At 38.2% G+C, this 17372-nt stretch overlaps 1 protein-coding gene across 9 annotated transcripts in view; it reads right to left on the bottom strand.

Annotated features, from left to right (window-relative positions):
* The window catches only part of sash1a (SAM and SH3 domain containing 1a), a 166695-nt gene that overhangs the window by 44712 nt on the left and 104611 nt on the right, over positions 1-17372 (bottom strand). The window contains exon 1 of one of the 9 annotated variants that reach the window (XM_088001772.1): positions 7289-8144. The exons of 7 other annotated variants lie outside the window; for them this stretch is intronic. In XM_088001772.1, the coding sequence (XP_087857898.1) occupies positions 7289-7396 (108 nt within the window). In that variant the 5' untranslated portion in view covers positions 7397-8144. Of the gene's footprint in view, positions 1-7288; positions 8145-17372 lie in introns of those variants that run through there. One more of the 9 variants, XM_015012510.2, reaches the window with a different exon arrangement.

Consider the following 17372-nt stretch of genomic DNA (forward strand, 5'->3'; position numbering starts at 1 on the left):
CTAAGTTTGATCATACTTAGATAAATGATAAAGAAGCGTCAGCTGATCTGCATGAGTGGGAATCATTGTCAAGTCCATCATTTAATTTTGGGTTCAAATTTACTGTTGCTATTAAGGAACATGTAGCACTTTGTTATCTGTTTGTCACAGACCTAAGAAAAAAAACACATCTGGAATCTATCACAACAGAACCGACAGACCAAACAAAATCAATTGTAGCTCTAACAGAGAGATTATTACAGGGACATGAAGTGACCTCTTGTCCAAAGTGGCATCAACGGCCATCCACCGTCGCTTGGCTTGGTTAAAATATGGGCTGTTCTGGCAGTGATGGCCAGCTGTTGAATATTCATCAGTGTTGATCTAATCTGTGCCAGGCAGACAGCTAGCATTGAGTCAGTGAGCAGAGTCCGAACAGTATACCTCAGTCTCTGTTTTTCTGAACCGGACTCCCTTTCTGGGTGCCAGGCCACAAATGAATGGATCCCTGTGAGTGTGGGCGAAGGTGCCACACAAACATACACACACACCCAGACATCTACACACAAGGGCATAAGGCCTCACTCAGAGATGTCTGTCTCGTCAGGGAAAATGCACATTGGCATGCACACCCATGGAGGCAGGGGATTTAAAACACATCGGACCAAAACAAACTGAGGCAGCCCAGTTGTAAACAAAGCGGCTCAGAGGGATAAAAAGTCATGAAAAAGTGCTCTTTAACAATTTGATGAACACAACATTTCCGATATAAACATTTTTGCACCGGGCTGGCAAGGTTCTACATCGTTCCACCCTCCTCATGTGAGAAGTCGTCTTTTGTCCAGACATATGGTTTGGAATGATCAAGAATCCCTCTGGGAGTGCTCCCTGACACAGCAGACACATGCTTTCTACTTCATTCCTCACAATGACAAAAAGCATGCTCTTGTTACAGAGCTCCACAAGCTAATAACCAGCCGCAGATGGAGCTAATCTATTTTAACAACAGGCATCAAAGCTTTTCTAAAACTTTACCAACTCCAAAAAGACAGAGTTTTACCTTTTGGGAGCTTCAAAGTAAGACAAAAACTAAACATTAAGTTCAAGAACAACAATAAAAAAAAAGTCCAAAACCTGGATAAAATATCAAACTCTCCCACAGTTTCTAATGGCGGTGTGTCATAAGTTCAGGCTAAACAACTAACCTCTGGAATAATCAAGCATAATCTAAATTTGTTTAAGAAATAATATATTCAGACTTACAAACGTGCCTAGCCCCATGGTTATTTGAAATAATGACTAATGCTGCTTTAGCTGACGCAACAGCCACTCCACCCTGGAAGTAAGGGGAGGCCAACTCCCCATTATGACTTGAACAAAGGCAACAATAGCGCCACAGAAAGCAACACCCATACAAGAATGTGTGTGATTTCATTTGTATTTACAGTAATGGGGAGGTGGGGGTGCCTCATGTCATGAGCTCCATGAAAACGCAACTCCCTTTGAACAGCTGAGGTTTGATCCACCTATGCTTCAAGACTACATGCAACTCACTAGCCTCACGGAAGGTTGTTGCGCAGTAGCAATAATACGGCTGCTATAAATTACTAAGTGATACGCACCACACAGCTTTCATTAAATATTGCCTCAGATAACTGCAGATAATTAGTATCTGTCAATCACAGAAATACATTTCAAGTTTAACATCCCCTATGAGCAAATACGTAGCTGAAAGTAGCTGCAGTTATTTCAGGATTTTATATGTTTAAATCTTAGATGCAAAGAAAATGCAGCCAGTGTGACTGAGTGATTAATAGTTCTTAGAAATCTTAACTCTTGTGTTTTGTTTATTTTTAAAGTGGATTTAACACAATCACATTTTAACAGAATCGCATCGAAAACCAACACGTTTTTCTAGTCTACAGTCTGACTTAAGTTTTTCAAAAATGACAGAAAAAAAATCACAAATGAAGCCATCTTGTTGAAACATTACATGCAACAGATTTGTAGACTATGAGACTTCTTTAATTATGCTGGATAACAATCTGGAACTGGCGCTGTGTGAAGGGACTTTGTGATGGCTGCCAATAGATCTGTGATTTTTTTTTTTTTTTGTTGTTTCACATTAGTTCAGTTTGGTAATAGCATTTCCTCACAACTGTAACACTTTCATTTTCACTGTTCCAGTAACCCAGAAGAGAGCATTTCCAAAATGAGTCTATGGTTATTTGAAATACTGAATTTCTGTTGAAGCCTTTTCCACAGATTGCCATTGCTTGTTTGCTTTTTTTTTTTTTTTTTTTTTTTTACATTGTATTGGAAAGATTTTCATGCAAAATGCATGTATTGACCCTGAATAAACATTGTAAAAGGCTAAAAATTTAACATTTCCCTCTACCTAAACTGTTTTTCCCATGTTCCCATGTTTCCCATGTCATGTTAGAGACTGTTACAAACTGGGAAATGGTAGGGTGCAAGGTTTGATTATTATCCAAGGGGTAGCTTCATGAAAACTTGAATTTACAACAGAGACATGGTCCATAAGGTCACAGCATGGGCATTGTACATTTTCAACTAAAGGACAACATCAGGACAGAAAGAGCCGGTTTTAAAACTGACCCTAATTATTACTAAAATGACTGGTAGTTGTTTTTATTAAGATATTATCTACATTTACAATGAGTCACAAACACTTGCCTTACACAGAAAGCCACTATATATATATATATATATATATATATATATATATATATATATATATATATATATATATATATATATATATATATATATATATAAGATTTCTGACATTATCAAAGCTTATATAAATCCTGTAATCACAGAGATGAGATGTGCCAACAAGCACTATGAAGCTGATAGGAGTAGACTGGGCAAACTAGACAATAGATGAGGATAAATGACATGTTCATGCGTCATGTTTTAAGGTCTGACTAATGGTGCTCGGTTGGGGAATTGGGAACAGTCAGGAGCCAGATGATTGCTGACATTGGGCTTCAGCATTGGTCTTTGGAACCAAAGGTGGAAGAACGTTTAGGAAGGTAATGCCACAGACCAGAGCTCAGTCTTTCAGAGAACTTCCTTAGGATATCCGCTTTCGCTAAACAGAGCAGTGCCATCCCAGAAGAGGAAACTTAACAGATCTCTGTCTGACCTAAATAATGAGCCTGGACATGGCAGTGTAAAGTCAAAATGAGGAAGGAAGGATCAGGTTGTAAACGAGCCCATGTTGGAACATTTCTAGAAAGGAGACAAAATAACAGAACTAAGGATATTTGGGCAAGAGAACATCTTTCAATATGGTCTCTTGCTTGAGGTCCCATATGATTATGGGCTTATTAAGTTAACATAATAAAATCATAAACTTTCAGACCATGAAAAGTAGAGCCCCATATTTACAGAGTCTCTGTGTCTTACATAATCAGCAGGCTTCAAATGGACACACTTCCTCCTCCCACGTTGCGTTTAACAACCCAAAACACTTTTCAAGATGACAAATTCTCTGCAGACAAGTAAAATAATTCCACAAGGTTTCAGCTCGATTCAGCTTTTCCAGCAAAATCAAGAGAATTACCTAGTGAGGGAGCACTAAGTCACCGTCAGTTGCCCAGGTTTGCAAACTGAAAGTCATTTTTTGTACTTATAGCTTCATTAAGAAATAAAACAGATCTCACAAACACATGAACGGCCTATATGTAAGACTGGTTTGCCAAAAGGGTTTAAAAGGAAAGACAGGAATACAGATGTCACCACAAATTGGCCTTAGATGCATACTGATACTCACTTATTTGAATTTAAAGAGGTCTGTACTGTCGGCCTCAACCACTTAAAAGTTATAGCTCATACCTCTGCGCCCTAATCTGCTTGTGAATCTTAATTAGTTTGAGGAGTATTAAAATCTGCCTCTCTTAGCTATTCTTATTAAACACACATTACTGACAGGGGGCCCTCGGAAACATAAACAGGCTGACATTCTTGGATTTACAATCCAAACAAGATGAAAAAGTCCCTTAAAGATGCAAATAGTGATTTTATTGGGTGGATTACAGGGTTTTTGCTGACGGGTACTTTAATGCTGTGTCTGCACAGCCATTCCAATATTAAGTTCCTAAATTTATTGTGTGTCCAGACCAAATAGTGAGCGTACTGAGCAAAGTTAGACAGCCGTCTGTAAAGATAAGGTTTCATGCGCAGAGGGCCAAGACCAGACTTGCTACAATGATTTCAATCCAGCAGGCAGAGTCGGATAAACCCAAATTTAAAGGCCATTCCTTTGTCAGGACCTCAAGAACAACAAAAGCTATTGAAAGTCAGATTATTTTAGTTGTACCATAGATATGGTATTTACTGTTCTCAGGTCCTTACAATGTGTTTAAAGATAGGACTCGGAGCAGGTTCTTAAGATAAAGTGTATAATAAAGGTCAATTTACTTAAGACTTCACTTTTATGTAATCAACTGACATTTCTACAGGAAAATACAACAAAATGCTATGAAGCAAATGACACATTGTTGAAAGCTGATCATAAATGAAGAAAACCAGTAACATGGTTGCTAGCATAGTAAGTCTTAGCATGGCTGTTAAACGTCACATTTCTCTTTAAAAAAAACAAACAAAAAAAAAACAAAGGGCCTTGAAAAATGCAATCTAATCCTGAATTTTATTTGGCCTGTGCATAAAACTCAGTGCCATATTATGTTTGTTGTATTTCTAATTAATAATAACATGCGAGTCTCCATTATGTGGATGCAAATGCCTGCTGTTTGCTATGCCCCTTCATAACAGAGTTTTCTTGGGTTGGACGGAGTGAAAATTACCATGAATGTTTTGTCTCTGAAAACAGCTCAGCAAAAACATAGAGTTCCTTTAAATCAAGTCCAAACACCCACCTGTTTACACTTACTTTTGAACTATAATAAATGGAACATCATCCATGTACACTCAGATTTTAACAATGGCACTTGACAAAATGTAATGTCTTATTGGTCTTGTTTTTGGTTTTCACAACTGTTGAATTTATGATGTGTTTATATTTTTATATTTTCACAATGTAATGCACTTTGAACTGCTGTCTTGCTGCCATGTGCGATACAAATAAACCTGATTGACTTGATCAGTAATCTCAAAATATTACTCTCATTTATAATTATACGTAGCTACCAAGAGAAATAAGCTGATTTCCAATCCCGCAAGAACCATGGCACAGCCTGGGAGACAAAATAAATAAAATGGGTCAAGTGCCAAAAATGATGAGGAGCTATTTAAACATTAAATGAACAGGTTAACAAACAAAAGTGTACAGTATTGTGTCATCTGGGGTAATAAACAAATAAACATCCACTCCTGCAACTTTTACTACATTTAATATGAACTTGTGATGGCCCTGAGAGCATTGGACTTTGAAATCGTACAATTATTTGTGGACGTTTTCATTTTATTATTATTTTCAGCTCAGATATGTCATCATACATTTACACTTTCTTAGCACATTTGCACTTCAAGCTACTGAATTCTACCAAAAAAAAAAAATACCTAAGCCCAAAATTATGAAGTAGAAGTAATGAGAAAGAACAACTTAACCTTAAATGATCTAAAACAGGTCTAATTGTTGACTTGATGATACTGCAGTTGAAAGACTAAATACATTTTCTGCAAATTTTTGTTTTTCAGTTCAAAGAGAGGGAAAAACAACAAAGATGAGCAGCGGGCTGAGAGCCATTTGCCTCTCGAGTAATAAATCTGGAGAAATTGCTTGGCTGGGAGCCAGGTCTCCCACCTAGTGTCAGAAGGGCAGGACAGCACACCACCCACCCGTCACCCTCAACCTTTTGCATGCACGCAATTCAGCATTTCCACTCCAGTCACATCCTCAGCGCCAGACCAAACCAAATTATCACCTCAGGCTTTTTTCACAGGCTGGGAAGTGACTGCAGGACATTTGGTCGGAGGATCAATCGGATCAAATGTTCTGGCAAGAAGAGCCTCAGAAGATCTGATTTGTGAATGAGAATGAGGATGAAAGAAAGGAGCCCAGTCTGATTGATGATGACGTTCTAACATTACTGGGGATTAGATGAGGCCTGGGCAGATTATCAGTGTCAAGATATACAAAGGGTTTAAAAAGGTCTGGTATAAAAAAAGCACTAAGAAAAGAAGACCTTTAGATGAGATCCCAGAGAAAGTATCACAGCTGTGCATGGCTGGTAAGCTGGCTGAAAGGTTGCTACAATACATGTCATCCATAAACAAAAAAAGAAAAAGACAGCTTTGGCAGTTTGGAATTTTTTGATTATGAAAAACACTCACTGTCATGAGGAAATTAACAAAGCACCACTTATCTATGTACTTAATATATGAGTGCCCAATAGAACTATGGAGCAGAATAACAAAAAAATGTGTAAAAGATCAATAATTTAGAATTATTACTAAATTAGGCAGGTGTTACTTCAACATTTTTGTTTAAGTATTTTTTAAAATTAAAGTAAAACTAATACATCATTGATTATTACAATTGTAATATGTTTTGATTTGTATGCATCATCAAATTGTGGTATTCATCCTCAAGTTTATCAAATCTAATATTATTGCATATGCTAACTAACTACTTTATAATCAGCAGATTTGCGTAATGACACCTGTAATGATCAGCATTTCTACTTTTACATTTGTTTTGGCTTTAAAGTCGATGTTGATTTTATAAAATATAAAAAAAAGAAGTCAAATATGTCAGTGATGTCTTAACATTTTAGCTTCTGAAATCGCAAAATGTCTGTGGAAGGAAATCCTCCACTGGTGGAGTTCACAGCGGTACGCTGACAACAAAAACAGCATCCACAACCACTATATTGATGTTATCAACTCTGTTGTCCTCAATTTTGATAACAGGTGAATATAGAACACCCAACTCCAAGAAAACCCTAAATATGTGGTGCAACGACAACAAAATGTTCCCAGATATAAAGAAGATAGAAAAACACACAACTTTTACTACAATAGAGATAGCATCCATATTACAACATAAAGCACACCAAAACCTGCCAAGCCAGTCTCGACACAGCAACTGAACGAACCGCATGCACACAATACTAACAGTAGAGCGCTGGCCCTTGAGTTTGAAACCGGGGCCTGTAAGGACGTGTTTGTCTGATGGTTGATTTGCATGCGCCGCAAAACAATAAGCAGACGAGCAAATCAGTGCCACCTTCGAGGGTAACGGGGTGAAAGGTCACAGCGGGTCGAGTCTGATGTCAGTACGTGATCCCCATTTACACCCCCACCTTTAAAAACTCACCAGCATCCCCATGACGTCCGTCCACAGTTGGGAGAAACTATCAGACGCTGCGGCGGTGTCTGTCTGGGGCTCCTCGGAGGACGCATCGAGCGCCTGGTCGCCCTCCATGTTCGAGGGGGAAAGTGTCCGCACTCAGTGAGGTGGAAATCCAGACACTAAACCCACAGGCGAGGAGATGAGACCCGGAGCAACACGGGAGATTGATGCCAAGGCTGTTTTTTTTTTTTTTTGTTTTTTTTTTTACAAGTTGCCCTTGACGCACCAGTAAAGTGTTCCAAAATTGCTTAGAGCAGTTCGAGGTTTGGTGAATAAATTGCGTCCTGACATGCTGACAAAATCTCCAAGATGGAAAAAAAAAAAAAGCCTATTAATTCAGATTAATAATGGAATACGACGAATCTGCGATGATCCAACTTCAGCTGAAAACCCAACAGAGCGGATCCGTGTCTGGGAACTAAACAACCCCTCCTCTCCTCTATCCGACGGGGGAGAAGAGATTAGTATGGTCTGGCTAAAAAGTTTTTTAAAAAGTTTGTGAACTCCTTTAAAGTAGCGCAACAGGCATTTCCATTAAAAAAAAAGTTGGAGTAAGAGATCCGCCGCTTCTCGGAGAAACAGTTCCAAACAGTGCGCCTCCCCCCTCACTTCACCCGCTGCGTCTCCCTCCCTCTCTCTCCCCCTCACACTCCTCCCAACAGGAGGAAGAAAAAAAAAAAACACTTTTGTCACACCGCTAACAACTCATATCAATAACAAAAAAAAAAAAACAAAAAAAAAAGGTTTTCTGGCACGTAGCCTCTGATCCGTTTTAGCCAAGGTAACCAATGAAGTTTTGTTCACGCTGAACACAATTTTAGGTATACTTTTAATTTGTTTATTTCGATTTCCTTTTATGAACCAGTTCCAGCAAAAGAAGGGCTTGAGAGGCAAAGCCGACTATAACTAAGAGAGCAGGAGCTGAGTTGCTGAGTTTATTTATTAATTTGTATTATGTTTTAATTAATTAATTTATTTTTACAGTTGAACTTTTCAAAATATGAACATATCTGGAATACAAGTGTTTCCAAATAAAAACGGTGCATTTCTTCTTTTTTTCCCCCTTTGGACAATATCTATGAAATAATGGTGGAAAGCACAAAAATCCACCTCTTCAAATAGGATAGTGTCTCAGAGGACGCCTTAAGTCATTAACAAGGAAAAATATGTCACGTTCTACTGAAGTTTATATTTTGTATAAACTTCTTGGCTGAGCTAATGAAAGAACAGACAGTGTTGCTCAGTGGTCCAAAATCTTGTATGATTTCTTTTTTATTTCGCTGCTATATTGTATCTAGCAAAAGCTAAATAAAACTCCTGATACTCTGTTAAGGCTGATGTCATTGTGCCACCCAAGGACATTTTGTGGTGACCCAAAAAGACACAAATAAGAGATGTCTTCCAAGGAACCCAATACATTTTTCTACATAGTCTAAAAAGCTCTCCATCCCACTTTGAATAGGGATTGTGAACAAAGCCACATGATTGTTTCAAAAACAATAAGACCAACATAGGAAAAAGTTTGGTTTTTTTCTGTATGCCCAGCTTCTGTAAGCTAGCACAAACCTGGGAAATACTTGTAAATGTTGCGAAAAAACTTTTACCAAACGCCTCTGTAATGACTTCATCTTAGTTGCTAAGAATCTACACACACATTATAAAACAGTTGCTGTGCTGTGTGACAGCTACGCTTTCTGAACCGCAGATTTGAATATGAGTAGCACAGAGACGAACACTTAATGTACAAGCATGAAATTGCACAGCTCTCCTGTCTGATCAGCCATTTGTTATGCCCTGCCTGCAGGCGTCTCCTTGATAATGAAGAAGTCCTGAAGCTGCCTCTGGCTCTCCCTGTTGTTGTAAAGAGCGCATTTTCTCATAGCTCATTTTCTCAGAGCAGGCCCAGCTGTCAGGTCGTGTGACACAACCGGAGATGAAGAGGTAGAGAGCAAAAGTATTTCACTCATCTTGATTCAGCTCCACTTTTACCCAGCCAAAAATGTTGCATTGTCTGCTGTTTATTAGCTCAGTCACCACATGCAGCCAAATAATTAAAATTAAAAGTAAAAGTAAAAGAAAAGATGCAAAAAAAAAAAAAAAAATTCACCCCACATTCCTTTCTGCAACTGTGCAAAAGGCGATCAGTTACACAATAATCCTCCAAAGCTCCAGTTTCACTGGGAGTCTAAACATGTGTGTAATGTTAGGTCTCAACTACGTAGCTATATAATAAAACAGTTCAATAGTACAGTGAGGTGTGACTGAAATACCATTCACTGCAGTACTGTACCATGAATTTTTACATTGTGCATGGCTGCATTACATACAGTTTAGCTATGTGCATATGAAAAGCATTGTTATCGGCTTGTATTGCAATTGGCAAGTGATTATTCACATTCGTAAGAACTTGTTCATAATAGTAACATCTTACTAGAAGTATCATATTACTATATGTAGCTTGCTCAGTTTGTAAGAGCGCTATTTGTGGCTGGTCACAAAATGGGCTTCTTCTATGGGACCCATTTGATTTGAATATCAGCAAACCAATGGCACACAAATGAAGGTCCTGAGTTGTTTTCAAACTGGTTTTAGGGAAATTGGCTTGGAAAATTTGCTATGTGGGTTAAAAATTTTAACCAAAGTTGCGTTGTGTCAATCCTGCAAAGGCTGATCAAACAAGTTTTATTTCCAGAGTTTGTGCAAATAAACAAGAAATCTGACTCAGTTCCACATAGTTTTCTTATGCAACTCTTGGAAAATGTCATCTGGTTCACATTTTTTCCAGCTAATTTCTGACACATATCAGTCCCATAAGTAAATGTTTTCTGAGTATCCTTGGGTAAATGTTGAAGCTAATATAAAACCAGAAATCTAGAGTTTCATGTGGCAGTTCAGTAAATGGAAGGCATTCTGTGCTATTCTGGTTAGAAATGTGTTTTATGGACACGTTTAGCTCTGCTAGATAAGAGATTCATGTGCATTTGGACTGGTTCGAAATGGATACCATGAAGCAGAATGGATACCGCATTGAACATTAACGGCAATGTTCTGTCGAGCTCACGAATAGTGAATATCAAGTTTTTTGGTTAACATTAGGGTAGAGATCTTTTTGAACATCCAGCAATTAACACTTCTTGAAGGTTGGGCGTTCCCTGCATTTTTTTTTCTGCCTTAGTCATTTCACATTTAATCTACATAAATGCTCAGAAACCTGGAATCACAATGTGCAAACTCAGCTATCAAAGTTAGTTTTAATCAACTTTGCACATGTTGCACATTGTAACAATTGAGAAAACTGAAACACAAACACAGACTAAAAGCCTTGGACATGGTAAGAAATCAGTGATGATAAGGCATAACATGTTAATCCCTGATTATCTTCTTAGCATTAAGTAAAAACACCCATACCAGAAAGAAAGAAAGAAAGAAAGATGTAACATGAACACTCCTAGCAAAAATCCTAAAGACAGTGTTATGATAGGGTATAGGTCCCCCAAACCTCAAGCAAGGAGGACTATTCACACGACAACTGATTTAATTTGCCTAATCTACCATAGAACTCAGACCTCAGAAGAAATGCAAAAAATGCAGAGCTGAAGTAATCTTTCTTCTCTTTAAAGAAAGCCCATCGGCATTTAAGCACTTGGTATCGAAAAAGTTAAGACTACTTCGGTCTAATCCACTAACCTGGTAACCTTCCTAAAATAATAAGTAACTTTTTGTCAAAAGTGAGTTTTTCTTTCTTTTCTTTTTTTTGCCTAAATAATCTTTTGGCAAAAAAAAAAAAAATAGACTTAGGCCATTATTTTAGGAAGGTGACAATATGCAGGTTGCATGTGATTAACTAAAGATTTCTGTGTCCATGCCCCGTCTTTGTTGGCACTAAACATTCCTTTGCACACATTATCAAGTTTCAAAGTTTATGTAGGTGAGGAAGGACTTTTAGAGGTCTTGGATGAGTGGAAGCTGCTCACCAGCGTCCTGCTTATAGTCTAAACACAGAGAAACACTCTCCCCCTCATAAGACCTGCTTTGCTGGGTGGTTGATTTGACAGTGTGGGAGGTCTGCACTGTTAACCTCTAATCTGTAATATTGGTAGTGCAAAAGCAAAGGCTGGTAAGGCTTGTATTGTAACAGACAACATGACCTTACTATTGTTAAAGTTTGAGCTGTCCAACAGTGTTGCTCTTTAGAGCAGTGGCCGTGTTTGCATCTTTAAAGCTGATGGACATAGTGCTTGAAACACTTACTCCTCTGCACAAATATGGTTTAAAAAATGTTTACCCAACGCCAGACCGTGTGACCCCTACCTTGAGGTCCACAAACTGAAGGGTCAAACTATTAGTGAGAAAGAAAAGAAAGTCTGTTTAATTTGCTAATGATAGATCTTATGTATATAGCCACCTTTTCCTACAAATACAACTCATGCTGCTGCACTGTCAGACAAGAGAACAGAGAGGTAACTCTGCTTATTTCAGCAGACGCTAACCGAACAGTGATTACATGCTGAAATTTTCCTATTTGAAGCTTCATCTTTGCTGTTTGTGCATTTATTTGAAATTAAGCAAGACTTGGGTAAGAACATAAACAGTGGCTATAATTACAGCCTGATTTCCACCATTTCCACTTTTGCGTGGTAAGGTATGTGCAACACAATGGTTCTCAGCAGTCCCCTTTGTAAGGCTGTAAAACTTAAATGGGTTGGCACAAAAGCTGATGGGATAAAAGCTGGGAAATCATCAAGTGGTAAAACCTACGACTGATCTACAACCACATTTTCATTTCCTGTGTGAACAAGGTCAGCCGGTAACACAATGTAGGGTTTTTTTTTTTGCACACTATTTTTACAATGTGGTTTCAAATACGGATACACCTGCTAAAACATGCCGAGCCATCCTTTTTCGAGCACCTGTAGCAGCATGTTCCCCTCAGCTTCCTGAGGGCTGCAATTTAGACCGAAGTGAAGTTGTGTACTGCAATTTCAACCACCTTCCAGCATATGATCTAGTGTGCAATCTCACTGGTTATTTTGGACAGGCATTTCTGTTTACTATAATTTTTGAATATAGGCCAATTTGATGTGTATGATATTCACTTTGGCCATTGTGAGTGTATACACTTGTATTACAAGTGTCAATCTTGTAATACATTTATGAAGACATAAGTAGGCAGATAACGTAGAGCAACATCGGTCTTTTTAAATGCTTTGAGAGTTCAGCTTCCGTTTGTGATGAAAAACACTGGATACCAAAATATTGGGAACTTGTTGAAAATCTCAGGTAAGTAAGCGTTTGAATGCTCTGGAGAAATTGTAGTTTTGGTAATGCCAGCCATACTGCTAATATGCCAAAAACATCTTTCTGAAGCAAAATTAAAAGTAGAAAAAAAAGCAAAACTTTGAAATTAGTAACAGACTGGGAGCAATTTTACTCTCACTAAACCAGACAGGAGTTAAAGAGTACTTTAAGATGGGCCAAAAGTGTCAATCTTGTAAAACATTCATGAAGACATAAGAAGGGAAGAGTACTGTCTGTCTTGTAGATATCACAGAGAAAAATGAGACCTTGCAGAGACCTTGAAGCTACAAAGAATCAACTAATCTCCCACTTGACTTCTTTAATTTACCACTCAAATACTCCCACAGGCTAAATAATCTTGAAGACCCATAGAAAGTTCAGCAGTGGCTATTATCACATAGTAATTGTAAGTTGGCGAGAGAAGAAAAGCAGCAACCAAGGATCTCGTCTACATAAACATCAGTATGAATGAGAATCAGTCTTTAAACAATGATGACATAATATTGAGCTTCAAACCTCCAAAAGTCTTTGAGGTATTAGCCGCTCAATAAAATTGGATCCTAACCGAAAAAACTGGGAAAAAAATAAGTCAAGATAGAGATAGAAAAAGAACGCAGGTATCATTAAAGCAAAACAAGGACCTCCCCCGAGAGAGAAAGTGACCCTCGCTGAAGGTCAGTGACCTCAGAGTTCAAAAATATCTCCAGAGGGAGTCAAGAGCATATCAGCAGAGAGATTTACAGTGTAGCAGGCTGACATCAAGGACACCACCCATGCATTTAAGGAATGCTATCCAGGACCACACTACATCGAGACAAATTACATACTCAGCAGTTTGATAGTGATAAATGATAGTCTAGAAACTGTGCTGTTGCCTGCATGCTTCTCTGTGTTTACAAGGTTCTAAGAAAACATGAATTAATTTCAACAGCACCGATTACCAAATCTTTTCTCAAACATGTTATATATGCACATCCAACTGAATGTGGTCACCCAGACGGCTTTCTCTGAGCATAGACTCTGATGTTGGATCAAGAAATTCACATCATTAATTCATCTGCAAAGGTCTAGCAGACCCTGGCCATTCAAAGTGCTTTTAATGTCATTTAATTCACGCATCGGTGGTCCTTTATTTATTTTTGCACACACACTTTTGCGTGCTTTCGTGTGTTCTGCCGTGCAAACAAAACACCTGGGTGTGTGAAATGAGCAGGCCAGCCTGCCCCACTGTGGTTTCCACACTGTCGAGTTTGTGTGGGAGTTATCAAGCAAGTCCAATTAGCATGAAAACTAATTACTGTTTCCTTGCCTCAGTCCTCCCCAGCACACATGCACATACTCAGTTAAGCAGTATATTAAATTAAATCAACACTATGGTGTAAAACAAAGGTTTAAGGGACCCCTGCTGGCTCTTAGTGTGTGTGTGTGTGTGTGGGGGGGGGGGGGGTTGTGCGTGTGTTCTAGGTTTCAGTTTTCATAGGGTGGTCAAGCGTAACACTAGAGTCTTTTGAAACCTACGGAAATCTCAACTTTGGATTTAAACAGTGGCATTAGCTCCGGGCAACAGCGGTGAAAGAAACAATGGCAAATGAGGGGTGTAAGATAAAGACACATAGTGATTTCAACACAACAGTAAACAGATAGGAGGTAGAATAAGATATGAAGATCTGTCTGGGATAAGCGAGTGATGACCTGCTGTGAGAGGAAAACAACCAACATTAACGCTTCACAAACAGCTCTGAGCTTGTTTGCCATGTCACTGACACCCATTAGGAAGAGGGGGTTATTACTTTCATACAACATCAAATCTCGGCATCTTCATCTTCTTAAAGTGACACAACACAGACATCCAAAGGGACATCAAAGGTTCCTGAGGTTATCACTGTTTCACAGGAGGCCCTGCAGATGCCGTTGTTAAAGACAAAACATTTCCAATGGAATTTGTCTTCTGTTCACTTATATAAATCAGTTTCTTACTCATTTTGTTACCAGTAAATTCTACAGAAAAATTTCATGTGCAACATACCAACATAAATTCACAGTATTCACAAGTCCATATCAATTTTCTGAATCTGTGAAAAAAAAATAAAATAAAAAAATAAATAAATCTCTGAGTGCTAATGCTAAAGCAACACACATCTCATCTAAACCCCAGATCTTCAATTTCTCAGTGCAGTGCATTTAATACCACCGGAAACAATTGTTGCCAGACATTTTTCCTAACTTCTGTACTTCTATAAGAATTGTTTTGACTTTTAGCAACTGATTGAAGTTTTTAAGTCAAATAATAGATTGTCTACTCTAAGCAATATCAATTTCATGTATCTAGAGAAAAAGGTCACATGACCAGACCTCTTTACTTCCTGCCTGTAACGCTCAAAAGAAAAGGGGATTAAACGGGTTTTAAGTTCTTAGATTAAAATGCTGTGTGAGCTTATGAGCTGAGAATCTTTTTTTTTTTTTTTTGGAACAGGCAAAACTGAATGAACTGCATGTTTATTTAGATCTTAGTGAGGTTCGAATGAGCGATCAGCACTGTGTGAAAGGCCAAATGTTTGGTAACAACCATGATATAAAAAAAGCTATGAAAAGATTAATATTTGCAGATGTACTTGCCCATAAAAAGAGATAGATTTAGCCATTTGTTTGCGTGTTTGTATGCGTGTTGGCGAAGCTGATGTGCTGCCCTTCCTCTAGTTCGAGGTCATAAGACTCTGCTTGCAGCTGTGAGCTGTGTGGCTGTTAAGGTGGCACTGCCAGGCTCTGAGCTAATGTCCAATGTGTCATCTTGGGTAGTGTTCTGGATGATAGGTACTGTTGTGATCCAGTTTCACTGTGTGAAAAACATAAAAGTTTCACAGTCTCAATACTGTTATGGACACACTCCCCAACAATAAATTAGTTATGATTTAAAGAAAAAAATGTCACTCTGAATTTATGAAAATGTCTTTATTTATTTTATTTTTTTTATTTTTTTTTCCTTTTTACCAAGGCAGAATAGTTAATATTGAAATACCTTGCAGTGGTATAAAGATAGAATAAGTGACAATAGATAGCTAAAATTGACTAAATGCACCTTTAATGTAAAATAAAATAGCACTGTTTTATCACAGACCTCTTCTCTAGAGCTTATCAGAGTTCTACATTATCTTGATCCACATGTCTCCGATCACATGACTAACTGAGTTTGAGTTGGTATAACAGGACAGTGTGGTTCCCCCTGCTGTTGTCAGATAACCTTACAATCCACAAAACAAACGCCCTGCTCGTCCAGGCAGGAGCGTGTATTAAACTTAACTGTACGTCCTGTTATGCGCAGTCAGCCCGTCTGCCATATGTTAGCCTCTAAGCTAGAAGCTGTAAAAATAGGCTTGGCCTAAATGTTATTAATGACCATGTGTGCTGTGAACACACCGCATAATTATCCCCTGCAGTTTCACCCAAAGCTCAGGTTTACAGTTCTCTACTGAGGTTTCAAAAACCAAAACATACAGGAACATTGGCATAAATGGACTATTTAGTTCACATACAGAGCAATGTTACTTTACATTTGCACCATGATTTCAAATCTAAAAAGGCAGCAGCCAGCAGGGGTTGATGAAGTATTAACGGACCCGTGTCTGCTTTGTTTCCCCAGGTAAATAGGCCTAGTGCCTGCTGCTTTACACGTTTTACAATTGGTTGGTGTTCAACCAATACTTGTTGCCACGCTTTGAAAGGAAGGCAACAAGTACAGCCATAAACATACTGAACTCTGAAAAGTACAGAGACCTTTTCAATGCAGCCGTAAGAGACAGGCTAAAATCTTTGTGATGGACAGTTTTTCCTGTCACACACTGAAACTGATGCTGGAATACTGAGCACAATTAAGACTGCTCTCACCTACAAAGTAAATAGATGCAGGCACATTGCAAATAACATCTGAAGATAAGTCAAACTTATACGAATCAATTTTCCATTAAGAAGAAGAAGAAGAATAAGAAGAAAAGTTATGCAGCAAAAGCAAACAAAGCCTGCCTCTCCGTTGATTTATATCCTGCTGCTAGCAGCAAATGCTGCAGACGCAGCTGACATTTGGTTATGTATCAGATGTTATAATGACTTGTTACCGAGCCAGCCCCAGGCTGCTGTGGTACAGACTTCTATAATTACTGTCAGAATCCACACAACCATATATCTCACACACAACCCACGGAACATAATCTGTTGCATAAACTGGATTCAGTCACTTGCACATGACAGTAAGTGGCTTTAGTACAATTAATGCTGTACAAAAAGAAAAAATCTTATCCACATAATCATGCATCCCAAAAGTCTTAATTGTGCTGTTAATTTTACAGGTAAAATGCAGGGTTGAACCGTTATCCTATACATTTTAAGCATCCAAAAATTAGATGGGACCAAGTTTCTTCAAATCAGATGTTTTTATCACATCATTTTTTTTTTTTTCCAGACTCTTTGATTCCTGCTTCAAATACCGTTTTGGTCCGTTAACACACCTGGGTTTTCTTTAGTATGAGACTTCTTTTTTATTTACATAAAAGAAATCAGAGTTTCAGATCGCCTGCTGAAATATTTGCAACAGTTGTCACATCAGTTATTATCCAATTTAGATGAGTTCAGTGTGGGTACAAAAGTAAGTGTAGTCGGTAAAAATGTGTGCTTCTGTGAAATCGATCATTTTATATAGACTGGAGTTAAAAATCTATTTTAAATGGACAGATCACTTTGGTGCAAGATTTATGACTTC

Source organism: Poecilia mexicana, unplaced genomic scaffold (genome assembly GCF_051168715.1).
Source record: "Poecilia mexicana isolate PSO_F unplaced genomic scaffold, ASM5116871v1 scaffold_21, whole genome shotgun sequence".
Classification (NCBI taxonomy): Eukaryota; Metazoa; Chordata; class Actinopteri; order Cyprinodontiformes; family Poeciliidae; genus Poecilia; species Poecilia mexicana.